The sequence below is a fragment of the Erythranthe guttata genome, chromosome 14 (genome assembly GCF_056151865.1).
Source record: "Erythranthe guttata isolate IM_541 chromosome 14, IM_541, whole genome shotgun sequence".
Lineage (NCBI taxonomy): Eukaryota > Viridiplantae > Streptophyta > Magnoliopsida > Lamiales > Phrymaceae > Erythranthe > Erythranthe guttata.
Window position 1 is genome coordinate 25,560,778 of NC_142546.1, and position 25,160 is coordinate 25,585,937.

At 42.1% G+C, this 25,160-nt stretch overlaps 5 protein-coding genes across 5 annotated transcripts; 1 reads left to right on the forward strand and 4 right to left on the reverse strand.

The window, feature by feature from the left end:
* Positions 1 to 225: 225 nt before the first annotated feature.
* Positions 226 to 3,825, reverse strand: LOC105959592 (leucine-rich repeat receptor-like kinase protein HAR1). Its single transcript, XM_012983735.2, has 2 exons — positions 1,052 to 3,825; positions 226 to 736 (listed from the first exon to the last, which is right to left on the reverse strand). The coding sequence occupies exons 1-2, from the start codon at positions 3,645 to 3,647 to the stop codon at positions 387 to 389; spliced, it is 2,946 nt and encodes a 981-aa protein (XP_012839189.2). The 5' UTR covers positions 3,648 to 3,825; the 3' UTR covers positions 226 to 386.
* A 7,412-nt stretch (positions 3,826 to 11,237) lies between these two features.
* LOC105958831 (uncharacterized) lies at positions 11,238 to 12,296 on the reverse strand. Its single transcript, XM_088813722.1, has 2 exons — positions 12,234 to 12,296; positions 11,238 to 12,145 (listed from the first exon to the last, which is right to left on the reverse strand). The coding sequence occupies exons 1-2, from the start codon at positions 12,279 to 12,281 to the stop codon at positions 11,360 to 11,362; spliced, it is 834 nt and encodes a 277-aa protein (XP_088669848.1). The 5' UTR covers positions 12,282 to 12,296; the 3' UTR covers positions 11,238 to 11,359.
* A 4,456-nt stretch (positions 12,297 to 16,752) lies between these two features.
* Positions 16,753 to 18,240, reverse strand: LOC105959593 (uncharacterized). Its single transcript, XM_012983736.2, has 5 exons — positions 18,005 to 18,240; positions 17,711 to 17,751; positions 17,346 to 17,414; positions 17,190 to 17,249; positions 16,753 to 17,098 (listed from the first exon to the last, which is right to left on the reverse strand). The coding sequence occupies exons 1-5, from the start codon at positions 18,123 to 18,125 to the stop codon at positions 17,021 to 17,023; spliced, it is 369 nt and encodes a 122-aa protein (XP_012839190.1). The 5' UTR covers positions 18,126 to 18,240; the 3' UTR covers positions 16,753 to 17,020.
* A 576-nt stretch (positions 18,241 to 18,816) lies between these two features.
* LOC105958953 (uncharacterized) lies at positions 18,817 to 20,782 on the reverse strand. Its single transcript, XM_012982952.2, has 3 exons — positions 20,263 to 20,782; positions 19,457 to 19,640; positions 18,817 to 19,370 (listed from the first exon to the last, which is right to left on the reverse strand). The coding sequence occupies exons 1-3, from the start codon at positions 20,341 to 20,343 to the stop codon at positions 19,009 to 19,011; spliced, it is 627 nt and encodes a 208-aa protein (XP_012838406.1). The 5' UTR covers positions 20,344 to 20,782; the 3' UTR covers positions 18,817 to 19,008.
* A 320-nt stretch (positions 20,783 to 21,102) lies between these two features.
* Positions 21,103 to 24,177, forward strand: LOC105959594 (uncharacterized). The gene is made up of 6 exons (XM_012983737.2): positions 21,103 to 21,626; positions 22,653 to 22,787; positions 22,939 to 23,026; positions 23,196 to 23,290; positions 23,470 to 23,637; positions 23,741 to 24,177. Exons 1-6 carry the CDS (start codon positions 21,272 to 21,274, stop codon positions 23,899 to 23,901), a joined length of 1,002 nt encoding a protein of 333 aa, XP_012839191.2. The 5' UTR covers positions 21,103 to 21,271; the 3' UTR covers positions 23,902 to 24,177.
* The last annotated feature ends 983 nt before the right edge of the window (positions 24,178 to 25,160 follow it).

Genomic DNA, 25,160 nt, shown 5'->3' on the forward strand with positions numbered 1-25,160 from the left:
TACCGTAGAATTTCTAAATTTATTGTGGGGTAGAACGGTAATTTGACTCCAATATGTTTCATTGGGCCGAATTGGGCCAAAGGTCCATCACAAATTTAATTTCAAGACCCTAATTAGATGGTGTTTGTCTAAGCATATAATAATTAATGAATTAATACTAAAAATAAGATATAACTGATTATCAGCTCTTTAAACAGCTTATTAGACGTAAGAGCTTATCAGCAGTTTAAACGAGCTCTGAAATTTCACTTTATTAAAAAAAATCACTTTTTTTTTTGTAAAAAACAGTTACATATTTTATAAACAAAGGTATCGCTACAATAATTATTTTTCATAGAAATTACAACAAAATAACAACAAAGTCTCATCAATGAATTAAAAAGAAATCAATGGCCGATGAATTTAGCATGTGAAATGGTGGTGGCTCCGGTGAGCATATTGACCACTTCTCGCATCGTAGGGCGGGCAGAGCTCTCGTCCTCTACGCACAACATTGCGGTGTTGAAAAAGTCCGCCACCTCCGCCAGTGGATATCCGGTGAGCCTGGAGTCCACCACCGCCAGCACTGCGGCGGGGGCATCCAACACCTCCGATGTAGTTTCCCTCACCCATCTAACTATATCGACCCCATCCCCGAATTCCCCCACCGGCTTCCGCCCAGTTATCAGCTCTAGTAGCACCACCCCGAAGCTGTAAACATCACTTTTCTGGTCCACTTTCAATGTGTATGCATATTCTGTCAAATGTCAAACAAAATATCAAAATCGGAATTTTTTAAGTCGGAACTATGAATTCGGAAAATCTTTAGTCACCTATAACATAAATTTCGGAAAATAATCGGAAGTAAAAATGCATCAGCAATTGGATTTTAGTATGTAATCCAATTCCGACAAAGAAAAAAGGGAAAAATCGGAAATCGGAACTTTGAGAATTTGGAATTGGAAATGTTGTTCCAAAATCGAAAATCGTACTAAAACCAATAAACTCGTATACTGATTAACACTATAGCTCAAACAAATAATACTAAAGAAAAAGAAAAAAAAGACCCGACCTGGAGCAATGTAGCCGTAGGAGCCGGCGATCGAAGACATACACTCAGAAGCACCACCACCAATCCAAAATTTAGCAAGTCCAAAATCGGCAACATGCGCTTCGTAATCATCATCAAGCAAAATATTATTCGATTTCACATCCCTATGAATAATCGAAGGCGTGCAGTCGTGGTGCAAATAGCTCAACCCCTTTGCCGCATCGACCGCTATCCTGCACCGCAATCCCCACTGCAAATGAGCCCCTTTACTACCACGCAGCATCTCACCTAAACTACCCTGCGCCATATACTCATACAACAACATATTCACGTCGTTATTCGAAACGTATCCCAATAGTTTCACAATATTCCTATGCCTGATTCTCCCCAACGTCTTGATCTCCGCTAAAAACCCGTGATCGCGAGTCAGTCTTTTAATCGCGATATTAATCCCGTTAGGCATGGACCCTCTGTAGACGATTCCAGCTCCGCCTCTGCCGATTATGTTCTCTTCTTTCAAACAGTACAAAACATCCTCTGCTTTGAATTCCACCTTTTGAAATGCCGTGATTTTCCAGGTCCTCGATTTTACGAGCCTCCTCTTTCTATATATAATCCCGGTTCCGATTAGCAAGAGCGAAATCGCGATCACTAATATAATTATTATGATTAATAAAGTACTTGTTGCTAATTGCCTCTTATGATTGCCCTCATGAGATAATAACGGAGACGAAGCCGATGCACAATAGCTTACGTGAGGCGGACATAGATTAGGGTTCCCGACGAAAAAACGGTCGTCTAGATCTTTCAATAACCCCGTTACGGGTCGTCTCCCCGAAAAATCATTGTACGAAAGATCTAATATTGTTAAGCTTTTCATAAGGCCGATTTCTTCGGGAATTGCGCCATCTAGTTCGTTTCTCGACAAGTTAAGCACATTCAAGTTTTGTAGCTTGGAGATACTTTTCGGAATCGAACCTTCTAGATTGTTCCGACTGAGGTCAACGAAAGTCAAATGGGAGCTACGACGAGTAAAACCGGCCGGAATATTAATTTCACCTGTTAAACCATTGCCGCTCAAATTCAGCATCGACAGTTTCTTTAGCTTGACAAAGATCTCGATCGGAATTACGCCGGAGAATTTGTTCATATCAAGAGATAGAATTTCAAGATTCGACAAATTCCCGATCGACGCCGGGATATTCCCGGATATCCAATTGTTGGACAACGCAAGGCTCCCTAGCGTGGTGGCTGAGATTTTCTCAGGCAACTCGCCGGAGAAATAGTTATCGGTAAGCTCGAGCATGTCCAGCAATGGCAGGGTGAAAAGCCCTGCCGGAATAACGCCGTTCAAGAAATTCTTCTTCATTCGAATACGGATCAGTGATTTGCAATCCCCGAGGTTTTCGGGAATCGGGCCGTAAAAATAGTTGTTCATCAGAATCAATGTTTTCAGTCTTCCTCCTTGACATAGATCCTTCGGGATAGTTCCCGTGAGATGATTCTTGGTGACGTCTAATAATATCAATCTACCGTTCCGGCCAAGATTCTCCGGCAGCTCGAGAGTGAAATTGTTGTTCCATATCTGTAAAACTTCAAGATTCGGGAGGTCGCCGATGAATCCCGGCAGGGGACCCTGGAATTTATTCTGGAACAGATTAATCAGCGTTAAATTCTTCAGCTCGGCAAAACTCTCCGGTATAACTCCGGCGAGGTTGTTAATGGAGAGGTCTAACGACATCAAGCTAACCAAACCGGAGAGCTCCGGCGGAATTTGGCCGGTGAGATTGTTCACCTGAAGAAACAAACTGTGCAAGTGCTTCAGATTCCCGAGACTCGCCGGAATTTCGCCGGTGAGATTGCACATTGCGAGATCAAGCAGTTGAAGCGTGGAGATGGACCCGAATGCCGGCGGTATACCGCCGTCGTAGGTGTTGAAATAGCCGAGATAAAGCTCCTGAAGATTCGGAATCATGGCCAAACCGGAGGGGATTTTTCCGGTCAAGCTATTTCCTTCCAGAGACAAATGTGTTAAGCACTCGAATTCAGAGTACATCTCCGGGATTTCGCCGGAGAAATAATTTCCGGCGAGTTTAAGAACTTTCAGCTTCTTCAACTTGACGAACTGCACGGGAAGATCACCGGAGAAATCGTTGTTGTACACATCGAAGAACTCGAGTTCAGTCAGTTTCAGCACCATTTCATCAGGGAATTTTCCGGCGAACGCATTCCAGCTGAGATTAACTAACTTCAACGAGGTTAATTTGGACATTTCCTTCGGCAAAGAACCGGTGAGGTTATTTGCCACCAGAGTAAGATTAACGAGCTTATTCAGAAGCCCAATCTCCGGCGGGATGACGCCGAAAAGTGGTACGCCGGTGACGTTGAGTGACGTCACGCGCGTGGTAGAGCCGTCGCACGTGACACCAGAAAATGAGCAGTGGGCCGAAGCAGATGACGTCACCGGTGCAACCCAGTCATTGAGACCCGAACCCGAAGACCCGATTAGGGATGATTTCAGCTTGAGTAGTACATCAAGATCCGAAGAATACGCTGCATGAAAATAAGAAAAACAAAAGATGAAGATAAGAAAAACAAGAGAATATTTTATTTCCATTACTTTTTTTTTTTTTTTTCTCTTTTCAGTGAAAATTTAAACAAACACCAAAAAAATGAATTTTCTATTCTTTTCTAATCTTCTGAGAGTGTTCAGTTCAGTTGTTCCGTGATGTTCTATTGGCTCTTGTGATGATTTTAACTTCTTGACGCCGTTAGTATTTGTTTTGTGCAGCAATAGGTTTATTTTAAATGTAACGCCGTTAATCTACAGTTTGTTGATAGATTCGGCGGTTTGGAACCCTCGTGTCAGGCAGTGCCAGTTGTACGGATGACGTGGCCGCTTAAAGGCTTGGGGTTTTGGAATGTGACGTTTTTTGTGCTTTTCCGAGAAAAGAAAAGACATATGTACCCCTCTCTCTCTGACACTGTTTTGGTAGTAATTGAAAAAGTCAACTATTAATTTTGTCTGTGTGTGTGATGGTTTTTACTTTTCAATCAAAACACACCATGGGGTCATTGACTTCTGGGCAATGGCTAACTCCGTAATTGATACGGGCCATTCTGGAAAGATCCAATACGAATTAGGCCCACGACAAAAGGCCCATGGCAATTCAGCCCAATGATATAAAAAGACCATTAGGTCGTACGACCTCAACGACGAACTGCGGAACTTCGGCTCGCAGGCCCAGTATTGGCTCGTGGTAAATCGAGCCCAGGGTTATAAAAGGCCCAATACACACAATGGCTTGAGGGGGGAAAAAACCCTAAAAAGGAAACCTTGGAGGCCAAGGTTTCCTCATTTATAAATAGGGAATGATATTGCGTTTTTCCACACAGATAATATACATTTTTCACACACTTTTACGTACTTTCTAAAAACTCGCTTTGAAATCATACTGACTTGATCGTCGGAGCTTTCCCGCCGGGAACACCTCCCGGCGTTGCAGGTCTTTTTTCTACCGGAATCCGACAGAGAGCTTAGAGGACGCGAGGAAGAGCCCCACGGACTAAATCAAGTGGCGCCGTCTGTGGGAAAGCTTGAAGTTTTGGAAAAACAGCTTCCGGGAAAAATCAGATCTACCCCCGGAAGTCCAGATCTGAGCTGAGAACGTGGAGAAAGAATGGACGGAGAAGACGCAGTCGCCCGGAATTTGCAGAAGGATTTGGATGCGGTAGCCCGTGGTGCACCGGTTGACCCATCGTCCGTTCAGAAAGATAAATCGGGGTGTAGCTTCCTTACACCTGAAAAGGAGGGCCGGATCCCCTTCGCTCCAAGCAGCCCCTCTTTCGAGTTCCAGAATGGCGAAGCTGCTTCGAGAAGGCCAGCCACAACCCCCGCTCAGGCTCCCCATGAGCGCACGTATACCCGAGACGAGGTGGAAACCATGATCACCGCGGCCATCAGAAACTACACCCAAAGTTTACCTCACGATAACCGACTCAGGAGGGATCCCAGACATTCCCCGAACGAGGGACGAGCTGATGACGAAGGCGACAGTTATTCGGAAAATCGAAGAGGCGATAGTCATAGAGTCAGGACCGAGGTAGACAGCCTGAGACGCGATATGAATGAATTAAAGGCCTTACGGAACAGGCCAGCGCGAGATCTCGTGGGATCTAGCCCTTTCGCAAAACACCTTGATGATGACCCCATACCAGCTAGCTACCGACCCATTTCGTTCGAGTACAATGGCACATCGGATCCCGCCGAGCACCTAAGCCGTTTCAACAATACAGCATCGCTTCATCAGCTCACAGAAGGGGTGAGATGTCGTGCCTTCGCTACCACTCTAGCCGGATCTGCTCAGGCCTGGTTCGGTTTGCTGCCTTCCGGGAGCGTACAATCTTTCGAGCAATTTGCCAAGGCTTTCATGAACCAGTTCGCCAGCTCAAAGAAGTGCAAAAAAACCTCCCTGTCACTATTTAGCATTCGCCAAAAGGAGAAAGAAAGCCTCAGGAGTTACATCAAACGGTTCACCTCGGCCACCCTGGAAGTCCCGACCACCAGTGATGAGGTACTCATGGCAGCTCTTTCTCAAGGACTGAGAGATGATGAGTTTTTCCGAGCTTTGGCGCTGGAGCCGTCCCCTGATTTCGATAACCTATTAGAAAGGGCATCTAGGTTCATCAATTTAGAAGAGGCCCGCCAACAGAAAGTGGAAGAATCTCACCAAGTCGCAAATGCACGAGTCAGCGAAGTAAAGAAAGGCAGGGAGCTCATGTTACCTCGCAGGGATGCCAATGCCCCTAGTCGGAGTATTGTCCCGGATGCTAAGGGATCTCGTTTTCAATCATATCAGCCCCTTACGGCTCCTCTGTCCCAGGTGTTGTGCGCGATTGAGAAGAGGGCTGATCTTCGATGGCCTCGAACTGCTCGCGGAGCCCCCCGTCGAGATCCAACGTTGGGTACTTTTTGCCGTTTTCATAATGAATATGGACATACGACCGACGATTGCGCACATCTGAAGGACGAAGTGGAACGTCTCATCAGAGATAACAAAATCGGGGATTTTGTGAAGATAGATTCACCTCGGGGACAAAAGCGTGAAGCCCAGTTTGGGAACCCGCCACGAGCACCGCCACCACCACCAGCACCGAAAAGAGGGTACATTCAGATGATTTCGGGGGGTCCTACGGGAGGAGATACTCACCGGGCTAGGAGACGCCACCTCGGTAGCCTCAAAAATAATCATGAGGTTTGCCAAATCTCGACACCGAAGTATCGTCAATATCCCACTATCTCGTTTGGTCCGGAAGATGAAGCGGACCTAGAGGATTTCCATTGTGACCCTCTCCTCATCACGATTAACGTTGGGGGGTACGATGTCGCTCGCGCCTTCGTTGATCCAGGAAGTTCGGTGGATGTCATATCCTACGAATGTTTCCTGCAAATGGAGCTTGACCTCCCAATCTTCCCTGTCACTACTCCGATATTTGGGTTCACGGGAGGATCCCTGACGCCGGTTGGACAAGTTAAAATCCCCGTCACTATAGGAACGCCACCTCGAATACGCACTCAAACCGTCAATTTCGTCATTGTCGAAGGATCGCCAACCTCGTATAATATCGTGATAGGGCGACCGATGTTACATACCTTTCGGGCGGTCCCTTCAACCATTCATCAAAAGCTTAAGTTTCCAGTTGATGGAACGGTGGGAGAGGTCAGGGGCGACCAAGCCCAATCGAGATCATGTTATGTCGAAATGGTTAAAGTAGCAGAGAAAGGCCGACGTGATACCCTCACCAAAGAAGATTTGGGAGACGAGAAACGCCCTCGAATTGACCCCGAGGATAAGACTAATCATGTACAACCTATGGACGAATTAATGATGATTGATCTCGTCCCCGGAATGATGAAACAAACCCGGATAAGCAAGGATTTAGAACCATCTCTCCGAGACGAGCTAATAGCGTTACTACGATGTAATGAAGACGTCTTCGCATGGCAACCAAGTGACCTAACTGGTATCTCACCTCGTACTGTTGTGCACAGGCTCAATTTGCGGCCCGAGTGTAAACCTGTCAAACAAAAACGACGGCACTTCGGTACCGAAAAGGACGAAATCATACAAAAGGAAGTACAGCGACTTCTGGAGATCGGACACATCCGGGAAATTCAGTTCCCTACATGGCTGTCCAATGCGGTGTTAGTGCAGAAAGCCAATGGCCAATGGCGAATGTGTATCGATTTTCGGGACTTGAATAAGGCTTGCCCGAAAGACGATTATCCCTTACCTCGCATAGATCAGCTTGTAGATGCCACCGCTGGATGCGAACTACTTAGCATGATGGATGCCTCGCAGGGATACCACCAAATTCCGCTAGACGAAAAGGACCAGCCAGCAGTAAGTTTTGTCACCGCCACGGGGACTTACTGTTACGTGGTGATGCCTTTCGGCCTGAAAAATGCGGGAGCCACGTATCAGCGACTAATGGATAGGATGTTTCGGGCCCAACTCGGACGCAACATTGAAGTTTATGTTGATGACATGTTAGTTAAAAGCAAGAGGCGCTCTACGCATCTCGCAGACCTAGCTGAGACCTTTGCAACTCTTCGTTTATATGGAATGAAGTTGAACCCTGCTAAGTGTGCATTCGCAGTACAAGCGGGAAAGTTCCTGGGATACGTTGTTAATCGGGAAGGCATTAAGGTAAACCAAGATAAAGTTGAGGCCGTACTTCAGATGACACCTCCTCGTTCCATCAAGGAAGTCCAATCCTTGGCAGGAAAAGTTGTAGCCCTAGCTCGGTTTATATCACGAATGGCTGATAAGAGCCTGCCTTTCTTCAAAGTACTAAGGAAAACAGCTCAGTTCGAATGGACCACCGAATGCCAGCTCGCATTCGAAGCATTAAAACGATCTCTCACTTGCTTGCCGATTCTTAGCACCCCCGAAAAGGGCGAAACCCTGTTTGTATACTTGTCAGTGGGCGATGAGTCCATCAGTTCGGTGTTGTTTAAGGAAGTTAATAATCAACAAAGGCCGATCTACTATACTAGTAAGATCCTCACTACGTCGGAAAGCCGATATTCCGAAGTCGAGAAAATAGCGTACGCACTGGTCCTCACTACGCGACGACTCCGGCCTTATTTCCTGTCGCATACCATGGTGATTCGCACAAGCTTACCCCTTCGGCAGACACTAGGTCAGCCTACCGCGTCAGGGCGAATTGTTAAATGGGCCATCGAGCTGGGACAATACGAGATCCAATACCAACCCCGTACCTCGGTCAAAGGACAGGCGCTGGCAGATTTCATCCGAGAAACCACCAGGATACCCATCGAGAAGGAGTGGAAAATTTATGTGGATGGTTCATCTACAACCACAGGAGCAGGGGCAGGGATAATAGTTATTGATCCCACTGGAACGGAAGTTGAGTTTGCCGTTAGGTTACCTCGGGTCTCCAATAATGAGGCAGAGTATGAAGCCTTTATCCGAGGTATGGAGATCGCTCAAGAGCTCGGGGCGCGAGTGGTGCGAATATACTCCGACTCTCAGTTGGTAATACACCAACTCGAAGGGGACTACGAAATAAAAAACGATAGAATGAAAAGTTATGTAAATAAAGCCCGAGCTGTGCAAGAAGCTTTTGAAGTCTGTACCATGCATCAAATTCCGAGAAACGACAACCAGCGAGCTGATTTCCTCGCTAAAGTCGGGTCGTCAGTCGTCGATTGTATTGAAAGAAAGATCACTATCCTTATTGCCCCTACCCCAACGCCGGGTGTAATGGTAATAGACGAAGAGCCGGATTGGAGAACACCGTTATTCAAATACTTCAGAGGAGAGCGAGCTGGCACCAAGAGGGAGCAGCACCGTTTGGCATATAAGGCAAGGCACTTTTACGTACGGCATGGGACATTATATAAAAGAAACTTCACCACAGTAGATGCAAGGTGTTTGGGAAAGCAGGAGGTAAAGCATGTTCTGGATGAAGTGCATCGAGGTGGTTGTGGTGAGCACGGAGGAGCTCGGGCCCTAATGCAGAAATTACATCGGGCCGGATATTACTGGCCTGGCATGAAGAAAGACACGCACCGATATGTTCAACACTGCGTACAATGCCAAAAATATGCCTCGCTCATCCACAAACCGGGGGAAGAAATGACCATCATGAGTGCTCCATGCCCTTTCGCCCAATGGGGAATCGACCTGGTGGGGCCATTCCCTCAAACCACGGGTCGGAAAAAGTTCATCATTGTCGCGGTAGACTACTTCACTAAGTGGGTTGAAGCTGAAGCCTTGTCGAAAATTTCAGAAGACGAAGTCATGCACTTCATTTGGAAGAATATCTGCTGTCGATTTGGCCTACCTCGAAGCCTTGTATCGGACAACGGCACTCAGTTCAACGGTAAGAAAATCCGAGCTTGGTGCGAAGAGATGAAAATTGCACAAAAATTTGTAGCAGTAGCGCACCCCCAGGCCAATGGACAAGTGGAGTCCGTAAACCGGACCATTGTCAATGGGTTGAAGAAAAGGTTAGACGAGCTAGGTGGAAGTTGGGTAGACGAGTTGCCCTCCGTCCTCTGGTCTTACCGGACCACAACCAAAGCAGCTACTGGCGAAACACCGTTCCGGTTAACCTACGGAACTGAAGCGGTTATACCGGTCGAAGTGGCAATGGACACACTCCGCATCGCCGCATTTGACGAAGTAACAAACGATGATGCTTTAAGATCGCAACTGGACGAAGTTTTCGATCTTCGGGAAACGGCGTATTTGCACATGGAAAGAAGTAAAAACTTGATCAAAGCTCGGTATGATCAAGGGGTGCGGTCCCGCTCATTCCAGATCGGAGACCTCGTCTTGCGACGAGCGGACGCGCTAAAACACACGGGAAAGTTGGAGGCTAATTGGGAAGGACCATACGCAGTCACCAGGTGTTTGGCCGGCGGAGGATATGAGTTGGCAGACATCGACGGGAAGCCGTTACCTCGGGCTTGGAACATAATACATCTGAAACGCTTCTTCGCGTAAAAAAAAAAAAAAAAAAAAAAAAAAAAAAAAAAAAAAAAAAAAAAAAAAAAAAAAAAAAAAAAAAAAAGAGATAAAGGAAATCGAGGCAATTACGCCAGCAAAATCGAGACACACCTTGTACAGACAAAACAACCATTAATAAACATCCATTTTCCGATCTGGGCTAGGCCCCGTGGTTTTTTCTCTCCTTATTTGGAGGGTTTCCACGTTAAAAAAGTACTTGTGTTATTTACTTAAGTTATAACTGTGGCGTTAACTCGCGTGTTTCATTGTGGCGTTAACTCGCGTGTATCATTGTGGCGTTAACTCGCGTGTTTTACTGTGGCGTTAACTCGCGTATTTCATTGTGGCGTTAACTCGCGTGTATCATTGTGGCGTTAACTCGCGTGTTTTACTGTGGCGTTAACTCGCGTGTTTCATTGTGGCGTTAACTCGCGTGTTTTACTGTGGCGTTAACTCGCGTATTTCATTGTGGCGTTAACTCGCGTGTATCATTGTGGCGTTAACTCGCGTGTTTTACTGTGGCGTTAACTCGCGTGTTTCATTGTGGCGTTAACTCGCGTGTTTCATTGTGGCGTTAACTCGCGTGTTTCACTGTGGCGTTAACTCGCGTGTTTCATTGTGGCGTTAACTCGCGTGTTTCACTGTGGCGTTAACTCGCGTGTTTTATTGTGGCGTTAACTCGCGTGTTTCACTGTGGCGTTAACTCGCGTGTTTCATTGTGGCGTTAACTCGCGTGTTTCACTGTGGCGTTAACTCGCGTGTTTCATTGTGGCGTTAACTCGCGTGTTTTATTATGGCGTTAACTCGCGTGTTTCATTGTGGCGTTAACTCGCGTGTTTCACTGTGGCGTTAAAACGCGTGTTTCACTATGACGTTAAATCGCGTGTTTTACTAAAGTAAGTAAAAAGCATGTTTTAGTGTGACAATGGTTTGTGTTTTCTGTTGCAGCGCTAAGTCGCGTATTCATAAGCGAGATGATGAGGTCAAGCATCAAGTTGAAATATAAAAACAGTTTTCTGAGATCAAGTTAACTGATAAGCTTAGAGGATAAGCACAAATGAGAATGATCTGAGATATGGAACCATGAATTGAACTTGAAGTCAAGACAAGACGAATATCAAAGCTCGAAGCACGAATTTGAAAAACGAATAAAGACGCTTCTGAACATATGGAAAAACGGAGGAATTGCTAAGGATACATGGCAAAAAGGGAGTAAAAAATATAATGTTTAAAAAAGATACATATTCAGAATACAAAACAGAAAAAGGTTAAGTTTTCTTCATAGTCTTCACTTCGGGATGGCCGTGTCTGCTTCACTCCGATTCTCAGCATCCGGAGGGGGCGGCGAAACGAGGCCTGGCTGTGCCTCTTCGGAACTAACCGCCGTTCCAAGGGCCCCAATATCTCCGGCAAAGTCGGTGATAGCCCCTTGACGGGAGAATTCTTCAACAAGGCCTTGATAAACCGGCCTCCACCACTCTAAGTTGGGATCCTCATTTACATCCCCCTCAAAACCCGGAATCACGTCGTCGGGGAGGTCCTCCGCCAGTTCGTTTTCCACCAACGGGAACTCGATGCCGGCACCGCCTAACCTCTTCCGAACAGCCGCAACCGCTGACGAAAAGAAGAAACGAGCTAAACCTGAAGCTTCTCGAGTAAAAGTGGTGGAACGCCATAATCGGTGAAAGAAGCGGCGAACAAACTCCTCGATGAAGCGAAGACCCTCGGGCGACCCCGGGAACAACCTTTGCCCCTCTTTCACCCCTTCGGTGAAATTGGTGGAAGCTTGTACTCCAGCTGCGAACAGCTCGTTGGAAAGCCCCTTAGCTTTCTCCTCCAAACTGGCATTGTGGGATGCAAGGGAGTCTTTTTCAGCTTCAAGGATTTTTTCTCTCTCTTTCAGCCTCTTCACTTCGGCAAACAGCCCCTCCTTCGAAGACTCCGACATCCCCAGGCTCTCCTTTAAACCCCGGACTTCCTTCCGGAGCTGCATCACCTCTTTCCTCTGATTATCATACGCCTCGCGTGACACATCGTCCCACCCCAAAGGACCCGAAAAGGCGATGGCGAATTGCTGCACCCACAAAGAGGTTAAATAGAGTTAATCTTAAATACAAGATGCAATGGCAAAGATTGATTCACAAAGACAGAGTGAAACAAACCTGTGTAATGTTATGGAGAAGCAACTCAAGTCGGTCGCCCTTACTCATTTGCCCGAAATGGGCGACATCGGTGGGGAATGCCAAGGACCGGCACGCAGCAATGGCGTTTTCAGCATTCCGGCAGAGGTATAGTCCAAAGTCGGCCGGTAAAGCTGACCCAGCCGCCCCAAGGGCCAGCTCAGATCTCCGTTTCTTCGGAGCAGGTTCTCTCTCTACCACCTCTTCGGTCGAGGAAGGAGGCGGTGACTGGGCGAGAACTATCGCAGAGGATTGTTTAAGAGGCTCAGAATCCTCAGTTCGCGAAGCAGGTCCACCGCGGGCGCGAGGAGGAGCGGCGTTTTTCTTCGATGGCCTGGGCCTTAGAGCCCCTTCCTCCGAGGATCTTTTCTCGGATTCGGCGATTAGAGGACGCTGAAACTCAGACGCCTCGAACCCAGGTTCCGGATCGGACGGACGGGTAGCCGGCTTGTCACCTCGGAACATCCTCTTCATCCTTAGATCTACGAACCAAAACAAACGGGCAAGGGGAGATACGTGGGTGAGATACGAGACATTCAAGTACATAATTAGCGAAGCAACAAAAGACAAACCGACCCAAGTGAGACAGTGAGTCGAAGTAAGAATTAGTGTTATAACCGAACCCACCTAAATCTTCTCGAGTTAGAGAATATGTGCCGTTGTCGTGAAAACGGAAGTGGCGGAGCATCGGCGGAAAGCTGGTGAGGCTATCCGGGACGCCGTGACTCGGTTGAAAATGGGATATCATTTTTAATAAACATTCGTCAACCGCCAAAGGTTTACCTCTTTTCTTTTCAGGTAGGGTGGCGAGCCAAGGACATAAATAGGGCGTGTCAACAGGATTTCTGGCAAAGAAATAATGACCTTGCCACCCATCGGTTTTATTAGGTGGCATCAGAATTTTAAAACCCGGACGAGCCGAGATAGAAACATGGAAAGGACTGGAATTTTTCAATACCATGACACTTCGGAATCGAGCTGGTGTAGGAATCACCCCCGACCAAGCACATAGCATACGGAATCCCGTCATAATTATTATAGCGTGAGGGTGGAATTGATTAAGGGACACATTACATAGCTGGGCAATTTCAGAAAACCAAGGCGAGATAGGGAAGGATAGACCGAAATAAAACTGCTCGGAAAACCAAGTACTGAAACCTAAGGGGGGAGTTAAAGGACGGTCATCTCGCGAAGGAAGAATCAACTCGACATCGGTGGAGAGGCCTATGTCGCGGACTAAGTTAGCCAGATCTATGTCGGTCAGGGTACTGGGCCCCCATTGGTCATCTAAATCCCTCCCCCCAGATACGGAGGGCGAACCACTCCTCGCAGAAGAAGAAACCTCTTTCCTGCCCTTCTTCTTGGGTCGTTCCAAGAGTTTACCCGAAGGGGAGAAGTAAGGCCCCTCCTCCGACGAAGAAGAGATAGAAAAAGCAGGGTTTTCACCCCCCTCCCCGGAAGGCGCTTTTTGGCCAAAAGGGTCAGGGGAATGGGCTGACATTATCGAATTGAAGAATAAGATGGAGGTAATAAAAGATGGGGAAGAGAAGTAATACCTTGGCTAGAGAGAAAGAGTGGGCTTGAGGGAGGAAAGCTCTGTCTCAGAAAATGGAATCACCAGAAATCAAGCAGGAGGAAAGACGTGTAGGCAAAAAGAAAAAACTTTTACAAGTTGGGTTAATGAGGTATTTATAGGGAAAGAGATAAGAGGAAATTAGATCTCAACCACTCATTCGGACGAACGAGATCAAAAGCAGGCCGCCTCGAATTCGGCGCGGAAAGCACCAATTGAAATTCCCTCATTATGACCTAGGGAACTCGAATCGACTGCATTGATTGATAGGACAGCAGAAGGCGGTAGAGCACGCTTCCCCATCAAAGATTAAACGCTAAAAACGAACTGTTACCTCGCACTCCATACTCCATATTCATCGAACGGGACAAAACAGAAGTTTTATCTCGCCCGATAATTAAGGAGTAGGGGGGAGTAGTTGATACGGGCCATTCTGGAAAGATCCAATACGAATTAGGCCCACGACAAAAGGCCCATGGCAATTCAGCCCAATGATATAAAAAGACCATTAGGTCGTACGACCTCAACGACGAACTGCGGAACTTCGGCTCGCAGGCCCAGTATTGGCTCGTGGTAAATCGAGCCCAGGGTTATAAAAGGCCCAATACACACAATGGCTTGAGGGGGGAAAAAACCCTAAAAAGGAAACCTTGGAGGCCAAGGTTTCCTCATTTATAAATAGGGAATGATATTGCGTTTTTCCACACAGATAATATACATTTTTCACACACTTTTACGTACTTTCTAAAAACTCGCTTTGAAATCATACTGACTTGATCGTCGGAGCTTTCCCGCCGGGAACACCTCCCGGCGTTGCAGGTCTTTTTTCTACCGGAATCCGACAGAGAGCTTAGAGGACGCGAGGAAGAGCCCCACGGACTAAATCAGTAATAACTCTTCTTTGTTTTCTTATTACCAATGTAGAAACAAGGAATAAATCCAGCAGACACCAATGTGGGACATATTTACCAATTTGCCACAGAAAAAGAAAAAGAAAAATAAAAATCCAAATTAAAGAATGAAAAATAGAGAGAAGAAGTTTGTATAGAATGAAAAAAAGGAATAATCCAAATTATTGATATTTGAGTTACCTACATTGCATATGATGGAATTGAATTACTGAATTTAAGTTACCTACATTTGAGGCCCGTTACGACCTTACTTGAACATGATCGGCTCTATAGGCTCGTACCACTTTATCATTGAGTACTTGTGAATGAACAATGGTTGCTCGACACGATTGTGATTAACAAACTCAGTGGATCAAGCCATTGATTCAATAGAGGATTGTTTTCGGCTAGCTTCGGCTGATTGGGGCGGTCGTGCAGCTGTCTCACAGTCTAATCAATATTTTTTAAAAGAAAATGAGAGAGGCATATTTGAGGCCCAAAGTTTGTTGAGTTGGGCCTTATATTGGTCTCTACCTTTGATTTTCAATGTCTTATTTGGAACATTATAGTAATTGGGCCTTGTATTGATTTACTTACAATCACATGCCTCGTTTGATTAGGTAAATTATAATTATTTTTTTTCTTGAACAAGGATTATGTAGATTATTAATCATTAATTAAATAATCGGTCATTAATTAAATAATCGGACTTTTTTTGATGTTTTGTAAATCAACTAGTGTTTCAGCTACTTATCATATTTTTGATAGAGTTTCTTTTGTTAAATATTCCGAGATCCAATAAAATAATTGAATTTATTTTAATTATTCAATATAATATTTACATATTTATCATCATTACTCATAATTTATAGGCGCACTAGACAATTCCTTATAGGCAAGGGCAAATCTATTAACCCGAGAACAAACACCAGCGGTCAACAATTGCCATAGTGCCATATGTCTAAAAATAGCATTAATCCAATGGTCTCAATCGCATCGGCGGTGGCCGCCCCAGACCCTTGACACCCTTCCTACACTCTGAATTATTGCGTCAGCCGACCGCCTTCTCTTGTCGGTAAATTACCGTGAAAATATATTAATGTTTGTTTTTTCAAGGGATTTAACATAAGAAATATAACAAACCGAGACTAAAAATTTCACATAAAATAATAGCAGCTCTGATGCGTCTGCTTCTATTTAAAGGAGAGCTTCATGAAAAGCTGTCTTCGAAGTTCTAATACCTAATGAGGAAGAAACCCATCTATATATATATATAGATATATATAGACATGTATGGGTCTGAAGAGCAGCCATATTTCTCTTCCCATAAAAAATCCCAACTCAGAAAAAATCCATCAATGGGCATTCTACAATCCCCACCACTTCTTTCCTATACACTCCAGCAACCACCGCTCCTCCCTCATCCCACCACCCATCCCCACCACAGCTCCTCCAGCCGAGGCGGCATTTCTTCTCCTCCAGCGACTAGAAACAGTTGTAGAACCAAAGACCATCCACCGCTAACCAACAAGAAATCAACCAAAATCCCCAGAAAAGAAGACAAAAAATCACCTATTGTCCCAAAGGGTATATATACACCATATGGGAATAACAAACCAGTAACTAGCAACAGTTCCGCCCGTCAGAAAGCAGTTGACGAAGATCGGGTGGACAATATGATTCCAGGTTTTGCGGGACTTGCAATATCTTCGCCACCACCAAGTAGCTTGCCTTTGCCAACATTTTCATTGAGGCGAAAGTCGATTAGGCCTTAGATGCAATGCCTCCGCTTCCCGGGAGTAGATTCCGGCAACTTCTTAACAAGGGGCGGTTAGCATGAGTTCTAAATAAAGAGCACAAAGGAGTTTGTCTCCGTCAAATATGTTATTTCCAGATCAAATGTGGTACAAAATTGTACTGTATGTGACAAGGGCTTTGCAGTAATGTCATAATAAAGCTAGAAGTTTATGATGTTTTGTTTTTCCTGTTTCTGCTCCAACTAGATGGGAAGTACTAATAACGCGTTAAACCAGCAAAATTAGCCAAAATTTATGTATAACTAATTCCAAGATTCAACAGAAAAACAAGCCGACAATGATTTAGTTACTTGAAATTGAGACATCAGACATAATTACTAGGCAACTCCGATTCACAAACCTATAATGAAAACGACCAAGTAAATCATGGAGGGCATTTCTTGAGCAGTTTTTGAGACGGAGTGTGTTTTCTTTTCTTATACAACAACTCTCGAGTGTCAATGTGAGGCAAAACCGAGACTTGTTATTCTCAATTTTGCAAAGAGTAATCTACGAGTTCTCAGTTTGTCTGTACGCACATATAGGGCATGTATAAAAGATTGTCTGCCCTTCATCAGCAGATCTAATCTGAAGAACACACAAAAAAAGAAGCTGGTTAGTTCAGAAAATATGAAACTCGAAATCGGAAGTGCAAGAAACGGCAAGTTCGTCGATTTACCTGTCTGGCAACATAAGCCATGCCCACATGTTGACATACTTTGCACTTTGCATTATGATCCTGTCAGGTCAAAGAAAATGTTACAAATAAACAACTATTAAATATATATGTATATATAACAAAAAACGAGGAATTGAGTATCTATATAGTTCTTACCATTTGTTTTAGTTCCCTTTCTTCTTCTATGTCATCGAGAGCAGACACGCCCAGCTCCCTCCTCAGATCCTACAATGCACATATCGTCAATCGATTGATCGTATAAAATAAAAAAACAGCATCAGAGAAGATCGATTATTAGTATCCAAAGATATCCCGAATTTTTATATACATTGGTGAGGATAGAGTTTGGAGAGGTTAATAAGAGAATGAGAATAAGAAGGTTGATTTTCCGGGAGTATTAATCTGGTCAAACTGCTTTTAAACATATCTATCTTCAATAATCATTGTACCTTGTCACGTGTTCGTAATCAAAACAACGAAAATGTTTCGTGAACTTTTGAATTTGCATATTAATAACATACCTCAGAACTGATAGTATATCGAATGTCTTTAACAGCCATATCTGCGGGAAAAAAATAGCTACAGCATAATTTCCTCAATTTATGAAATAAAAACATAAAAACAAACTCTTTCTACTATAGACTATAGCATTCTGAACAATTAAACACAGGCAGATGCGATGAAATTCAAATAAATATCTAAAATTCCGATAATCCGTTACTGAAAAATCAGCGGCAAGCTCAGAAATTGAAGTACAGTAATACCAAATAACCAGTGTGAAAGGCTGTAACTGGAAATTAAGGAAGAAATAAAACCTTTTAAGCGCTTCTGGAATTTGCAGAGCGGGCAACGGGCAAACATTGGATCACTGAATGACATTAGCGTCCCGCACATGTCGCAGAACATGAAGTCACGCTGACGACTGTACTCTGTCATATTTACCAACTCAGCCACTAGTTTTCTTAACAACAATTGGGGAAATTTGCCAGTTTAATGTTGAAGGAAGAAGGGATTTTAGGGCTAGGGTTTATCGAAGGGGGAAGAAACGGGGGATGCTGGTTTAAGAATTTAAATATGTAACTGGGCCAATTAACAGCCCAGTAATCAATTTTAAATATAAAAATGGCCCATTATTTCATGGTAGTTTGATCTGCAATAATTGGGCCTTATTTCAGACAATTTATCCATGAGTAATCATGGATAAATTTTTCAAACTTTTTTGTTTTTTGTTTTTTTTTTGTGTGTGTGGGGAATGCGTAGTGTTTGTTGACCAATTCAAGAACTTCATTCTTTCTAAATATTGTAAGTGTAAATTACGGTCACCCTGATATAATGTCAAATTACTAAAACCCCCTTCTTATTTTGGTAATTATAAATTACGGTCATCCTGATATAATGTCAAATTACTAAAATCCTCTTCTTATTTTGGTAATTATAATCATTCGTCAATTACGAATCTGCAATGGGGTAAAGCGTGTACAAACTAGAGAATATTCCACATAATCTAAAAGATTCTACTAAGTTGACACCACATATTCTAGAGAAGATTTTATCGTAATTTGACTTTACCTCAAAGGATAGCCGTAATTTACCCAATATTCTAAATATGCAACAGTAGAACAATATGTATGAAACTATATCACAACTGTATTTATGAACAATTGAACTCATTGGCTGACAATTCATGTTACTACATACACAACAATCTAATGAACTTTGATCTCAACATACAAAACCTATGAGAGGCAATTCCGATTTTTTTTTTTTATCAGAAACAACATATTACTACTGTGCTATATATTTGACCATCAGCACAAACTCAATAAGGAACTGTGAAAGGCAATGCATAGATACCAATTTCATGCAAGTACTCCGCACGAGGCCACAATTCCGATCTTTTCGAGAAACTCGTACAATCACCGCGTTCGAATCTCTGCCTTTTCCTGGTCCGCACGTCTTCATTTTTCCCCTGCATTAGCCAGTCAAGATCCTCTGTATCCATACGCGCGTACTGAGTCAATGACGGAAGACAACCCTCAAGTAAATTCTTATATCGCAACTCCAATGTTTGCGCCGAGTTCTCTACTCCAACTGCAGATATTGAGCAGAGGTATTGTTCTTTAGCTACAGAATGAAGCTCGTTTTTCTCGTTTGAGGGCAGTCTTATCAAGATAACTTTACCTGTTCCACAACCAATGTTAGCAATGATAAGCAAACGTGACGAAAAAAAGATCGCGGTAGTGATCGTGGAAGCGAATTAAAGATACCTTGTGAATGAGTATAATGCTTCTTCGTCTTGTGGCTGTTATTTGTGCTGTCTGAAGACGAGGTGGGATGTGAATGTTCTTCCGTGAGGCCGCTTCGCTCTAACGGCTGAATTTCGGCTTCTCTTCTCTTATCCTTCCGTTTCTCTTTCTTCTCTCTTCTCTTCTCCTTCTTCCATTGTTTTTCCTTTTGGAAACCAACATAAAATAATTTTAGAATCGAGGCGATCAAGAGCAAGCACAACTAATTTCTTCAAATAGTCATATAACATAGATAAAGATTTATTTAAAATACTTCAACTGCTAGCGTTCCAATTTTCGAACAAAATTCATAACCATAGTACACCGTGAACATCCAATTCCGAAAATTGCACTCCTATCTAGTTGTCGACCTTATTTCGGTTCAACACCTCAAACTCAGAGTGCATGATTGCAGAGGAGTAGATTTCGATAACGATTCTTTTTAATTAGACAACAGATCACAAACACCTCGTAATTTCTAACTAATCACCAGGTTAATCTTACACCTTTTTCAATAATTCCATATCCCCAAAATCTATTTGATTATGTTACATGATTTACTTCGCGTGATCTGTGTTTAGTCAATGTCTAATTACTAATTAGTAAAAATCTGTCATACCATTAATATTAAAGAAATTCCTTTTGGAGGTCCAAGAATTAGGGTTTATTTTTTATTTTTTTAAATTAGAAGTCCATGAACACGTACAAAACCCAGAAATTGACAAGCGTATGTATGCTATAATTCGCATATACCAAAATTTCAAATCAAGGCGCTCTGTTGCACAAACCTTATCGGAATCGATAAAAGCCCCAATCTTTGCTCCGGTCAGTTCATACCCCGGCGGCGGGAACGGAAAGCAACGAGACATCTCTTCAAATCACAATTGTTCAAAAGGAATAACGGGAAAACTAGTAAAGTTTGATGAATAAGGAATCTCGATCCTCTATGATTAATCACAGCTGCTGAATTTCGCTAACAGAGAGTAGGACTCCTGAGTTCCCAGGGTATGGGTTGGACTATATAGTCATGGTCTTCGTGGAATCAACGCGATCATCGTTTTTTGCAGTTTAGCCCTTTGGTTTGTTTTTATTTATTATTATGTCCTCCGTTTCTACTATTACGAGTTTTTGGGATCTAGTTGTTAAGCAAGTGGTAAGTTTCACGTTTCAATTTATAATTAGTTTTATCGGCAAACAAATTAATTCATGTTGGATTTTGATTGGTCACAGGGTAGATAAAAAAAAAATTATTCAATTCCGTACAATATCAAATTATACTCCAGTTAAACCTCTATAAATTAATAAAGTCTGGAACTATTAAAAATGTAGAATTAATAAAAATGTATTGATTTTAGCAAACTATTAAATTATCGAACTAATAATCTAGTATGTTATTATCGAATTGGAACTAAAAAAAATTATTATTTAAGTGGATTATTAATTTATGGAGATTCTAACGTGAAATATATATAATGATAAAAGCATGGACTTCTATTTGGTCCAACTTAATTTCAACAAAGTAATTTGTGTGTATTTATTGCTAAGCCCAACAGATATATAGTGTTTAAACGAATGGGAGTGTATGGGCCTATAAGCCCACATATTAGTCGGCTCTGTACAGTTGAATTAACTTGCATCGGCTCGAGCCGAGTCATCAGCGTCGGCGAACAAAACATTTGAGCTCACGTGTACAGCTTCTAAAACCCTCGCATAAACCACACAAAATCAATAACTGCGATTTTCCCCTTTTCAACTTTCCAGATTCTCATTCACGAAAATCACCAGATCGTTCTACAGATGAGAAGGGTTAGCGCAAGCGGACTCGCCGCGATTAGCCGCGCCGTTGGTGGCGTCGCCGTCGCGCCTTCAGCTGCCGGAAATCACGCGCAGCACCACCACCGGCTCTTCCAGGCGGCTCTCTTCAGCACGAACAGCAACAGCAGCTGCGAATCCAGATCTCATTGGTTTTCGAACAACAGGATCGTCGCTGATCAGGTTGCTCGCGCTGTCGCTGGGACGATGTTTTTCTCGGTCGCCGCCACAACGCTCGTCGAAGAGGTCAACGCAAAGGAGCCGGTCCAGTCAAAATTTCGGCCGAAAGACGTCGTTCTTTATCAATATGAAGCTTGCCCTTTCTGTAACAAGGTCAAAGGTATTGACATATAGTTCAATTTTTGGCAGGAATATGTATAGGACTTGATTTATCTAAATTCAAGTTTAAATCAAATATTGGGGAGAATTTCTGTCAAAGTTTATCCTCATAGCATTCAAATTTGATGCTGATATAATACCAATTGTTAACATTCATAGATATGAGCATGATCGAAAAATGAGGGTTAGATGTGTTGTACTCTGTCTGCATAAGAAATTGCTAACAATGGAAGCAGGATCGGAAGGATCGAAACAGTTATTTCTTATGATTGAGTTGCTTTGAGAGAATTAAGAAGCAGAGTAAACTAGATATGCTCCGTATTACCTAATAATCTTTGATTTAACAGGATTGCGTTCGGAGCTTAGCTATTCAACATTTATCTTCTGTACACAGATCATGTTAAAACTTAAAAGTTTGAGATTATCTTGCTTTGTTGTGGTGTATAAATATGTATGAGCATCTAATACTAAAACAAGGTTCGACGCTTTTCTTTTCTGGAGCAGCTGTTAGTGCACATGTACCCTAGACATGTCAAGGATAATATGTATTTAATCCATATGTGCAAGTAAAAGGGGTGATCAATGACATGTACCTATTGACATAGAATTTGACGTTTGGATATAATGGAATAAAACGTTGTACGTAATACATTGAAGTCAAGTGTGCTCTAATGTGGTATGTTACAACAGAAATCCGTATCATGGAAATATGTCAGGACACATTATTCCAGATGTTATTCTTGGAAAATACCTTTGCATTCCTTTTCAGAGAAAAAAACAGCACTTTAATTTGACTGTACATCACACTTTTATGTGCATTAACACATTCTCAAAACCATTCCCCTCTCTATATACATTTTTATCTCACATTTTTAAGACATGTTTTTTCAAGAATGATATGCCAAGAAATAATGCGCTTAATATTATGCTGTCTTGTTGGTAACCATACCCTGTAGTTTTCAAACATTTGATCATGGTAACGTTCCTGAAAATGAACTCTTTGTACTTATGAATCTTACTTTTCCAGCATTTCTGGACTACTATGATATACCATACAAAATTGTGGAGGTCAACCCTATGAACAAAAAGGAAATCAAGTTTTCTGAATACCAGAAAGTTCCGATTTTGATGGTTGATGGCGAACAGATGGTTGACTCATCAGGTACTGAATATGTAGAACGGACAATAATCTAATTTTTCAGAATGCCCTTACATTTAGGTCTTTTAGAATCATTTTGAAACTATATTTATTTCTTCTATGCAGCTAAGTTAACTAAACTATTTGTTTTAAATCTATGTCCTTCTCTATGTAGATATAATAGACAAGTTGGACAAAAAGATTCACCCCGAGGTGTCCAAAGATTCTGTCGGGGAAGATGGTGAAGAGAAGAAGTGGCGCGGGTATGGTGAATCTTTTCCAATTAGTATTGCCTTTCATTACCATTTTCAATAATTGAAGGATAATGTTGTCAGGCACCTCTATATATTTTGCATCGTAATTTACGTTACTGTGAACGAGCATTTAGTTTTTACGTGCATTGTGAATGTTAATAAACCGCCGTCATTGCAGTTGGGTGGACAATCACTTGGTGCATATTTTGTCACCGAATATTTATCGAAGTCCCTCCGAAGCTCTCGAGTCATTTGACTACATCACTAGTCATGGTGAGATTTTCTTTTCATATAAGTAACATAGCTGGAATTAACAATTAAATTTTCAGTACTGCAGATTTTTCTGAATGCAGATTAAATTCTAAACAATTAAAAGAAGGAAAAAAATCCGTTTCTTTCGCTTCCTCTCTCATCTCCCTTAAGAGTAGTTTCTGGCTTCACATGAAATGCAGGTAACTTCAGCTTCACCGAGAGAATAACAGCAAAATATGCTGGAGCTGCTGCGATGTATTTTGTTTCAAAGAAACTGAAGAAAAAATATAACATCACCGATGCACGTGCTTCTTTGTACGAAGCTGCAGAGACATGGGTAGATGCTCTCAAGGGCCAAGATTTTCTAGGTTTAGCTCCACCTATTCTTTTCTGTATCTATTATATCATATACATTATTAACATAAAAAATACAAACGGCTAATTTCTCTTACGCTACCTTTTTTGCATCAGGCGGGGGCAAGCCTAACTTAGCTGACCTGGCGGTGTATGGTGTTTTAAGACCTATACGCTACCTCAGGTCCGGTAAAGACATGGTGGAACACACACGTATAGGTGATTGGTATTCTCGAATGGAAAATGCTGTGGGAGTTTCTTCTAAAATCCAGGCGTAGCCCGTTTATTGGTCTCGTTTTTTAGTGGAATCTTTTGACAGTAAGGAATCTTTTCTTTTATCCTGTGATAATAATCCCCTCCCCCCTTGGTAGATAAATTGATTACAGTGCACTTTGTCCTATAATTTGGGGGACTTGTTTTCGTGTTCTTAATGAATAAATTGTAATCATGCATACTTGTTTTAATTTTTTTTTAAGGAAATAACTATTTCCCAATGCTGTAGAAAATCCGAAATTATTTTTGCTGTGGCACTTGAATTATTGGTTTGGTTGAAAAATAGTTGAAGTGTAGCATTTGTTAGTGGACTTGTTCTCGTGACCCATCTCTCAACTTAATTAAAACTTTGATACCTATTTATTTAATTTTGTTGTCCCAGTTAATGAAAATAACGTTTCTTTCTCTCAATGAACTTAATGAAAACCTGTTAACTATTTTTTTGTCGCAATGGCCCATAATTAATGTTAGACTATGGTTCACCATACAGCTAAGTTCTGTACACGTGGTCCTTTGATTGACACTTTTTCCATTTAATATACATTACATTGATAATAATATTGTGCTAGAAATACAATATAATTAATTACAATTTATAACTTTACAGAGTACTTGTAACTCTATACAAGCTAGGGCAAGGTATTAAGTATTAACTTTTTTTTTAGTGCATGTTAACTTATTAAATTGAAGTTAAACCTACGATTAGAATTCGTAATTATGCACTACTATTTCTTAGCTTAATTAACATTATTTGGCATAAACATTTAATTTTAAAACAAATAATGAAACAAAGCATTATGGCATGTGACATCTCAACAATACCACTTTTGAGTAACATCCAACATTCAACTCATTAATTATAACTTTTAATCTTTTGATGTAGCTGAGGCCAATTGATACACTCATACGTAGTAGTAATAATAATAATAATAATAATAATAATAATAATAATAATAATAATGATGATGATGATGATGATGATGATGATGATGATGATGATGATGATGATGATAATAATAATAATAATAATAATAATAATAATAATAATAATAATAATAATAATAAAAAAAAAGGGATACACTCACTCGTGCATGTCAATCACTAATTCAATAATTAATTTTGAAAATTGACTCAATTTTAATTATTAAATAACATATATGTGCAAGATAGACTTGATACAATTGTTTATGAACACGTTGATTGAATATATCCTCTTCCTTCCAAAGTTGTAATGATTAAAAACTGAATGAATAATAAATATATT

What these genes read in the sequence shown, in the direction of transcription:
- LOC105958953 (XM_012982952.2), bottom strand. Translation starts at nt 20,343, where the DNA reads ATGTCTCGTTGCTTTCCGTTCCCGCCGCCGGGGTATGAACTGACCGGA. An exon ending in CTTTTATCGATTCCGATAAG is followed by an intron (nt 19,641 to 20,262) that starts GTTTGTGCAACA and finishes GGTTTCCAAAAG; the next exon opens with GAAAAACAATGGAAGAAGGA. An exon ending in GCATTATACTCATTCACAAG is followed by an intron (nt 19,371 to 19,456) that starts GTATCTTTAATT and finishes GTTGTGGAACAG; the next exon opens with GTAAAGTTATCTTGATAAGA.
- LOC105959594 (XM_012983737.2), top strand. Translation starts at nt 21,272, where the DNA reads ATGAGAAGGGTTAGCGCAAGCGGACTCGCCGCGATTAGCCGCGCCGTT. An exon ending in TTTCTGTAACAAGGTCAAAG is followed by an intron (nt 21,627 to 22,652) that starts GTATTGACATAT and finishes TTACTTTTCCAG; the next exon opens with CATTTCTGGACTACTATGAT. An exon ending in GAAGAGAAGAAGTGGCGCGG is followed by an intron (nt 23,027 to 23,195) that starts GTATGGTGAATC and finishes CCGTCATTGCAG; the next exon opens with TTGGGTGGACAATCACTTGG.
- LOC105959592 (XM_012983735.2), bottom strand. Translation starts at nt 3,647, where the DNA reads ATGGAAATAAAATATTCTCTTGTTTTTCTTATCTTCATCTTTTGTTTT. An exon ending in CTACGGCTACATTGCTCCAG is followed by an intron (nt 737 to 1,051) that starts GTCGGGTCTTTT and finishes GACATTTGACAG; the next exon opens with AATATGCATACACATTGAAA.
- LOC105958831 (XM_088813722.1), bottom strand. Translation starts at nt 12,281, where the DNA reads ATGAGTAAGGGCGACCGACTTGAGTTGCTTCTCCATAACATTACACAG. An exon ending in TTCTCCATAACATTACACAG is followed by an intron (nt 12,146 to 12,233) that starts GTTTGTTTCACT and finishes TTGTGGGTGCAG; the next exon opens with CAATTCGCCATCGCCTTTTC.
- LOC105959593 (XM_012983736.2), bottom strand. Translation starts at nt 18,125, where the DNA reads ATGACAGAGTACAGTCGTCAGCGTGACTTCATGTTCTGCGACATGTGC. An exon ending in GATATACTATCAGTTCTGAG is followed by an intron (nt 17,415 to 17,710) that starts GTATGTTATTAA and finishes TGTGCATTGTAG; the next exon opens with GATCTGAGGAGGGAGCTGGG. An exon ending in AAAGGGAACTAAAACAAATG is followed by an intron (nt 17,250 to 17,345) that starts GTAAGAACTATA and finishes TTGACCTGACAG; the next exon opens with GATCATAATGCAAAGTGCAA.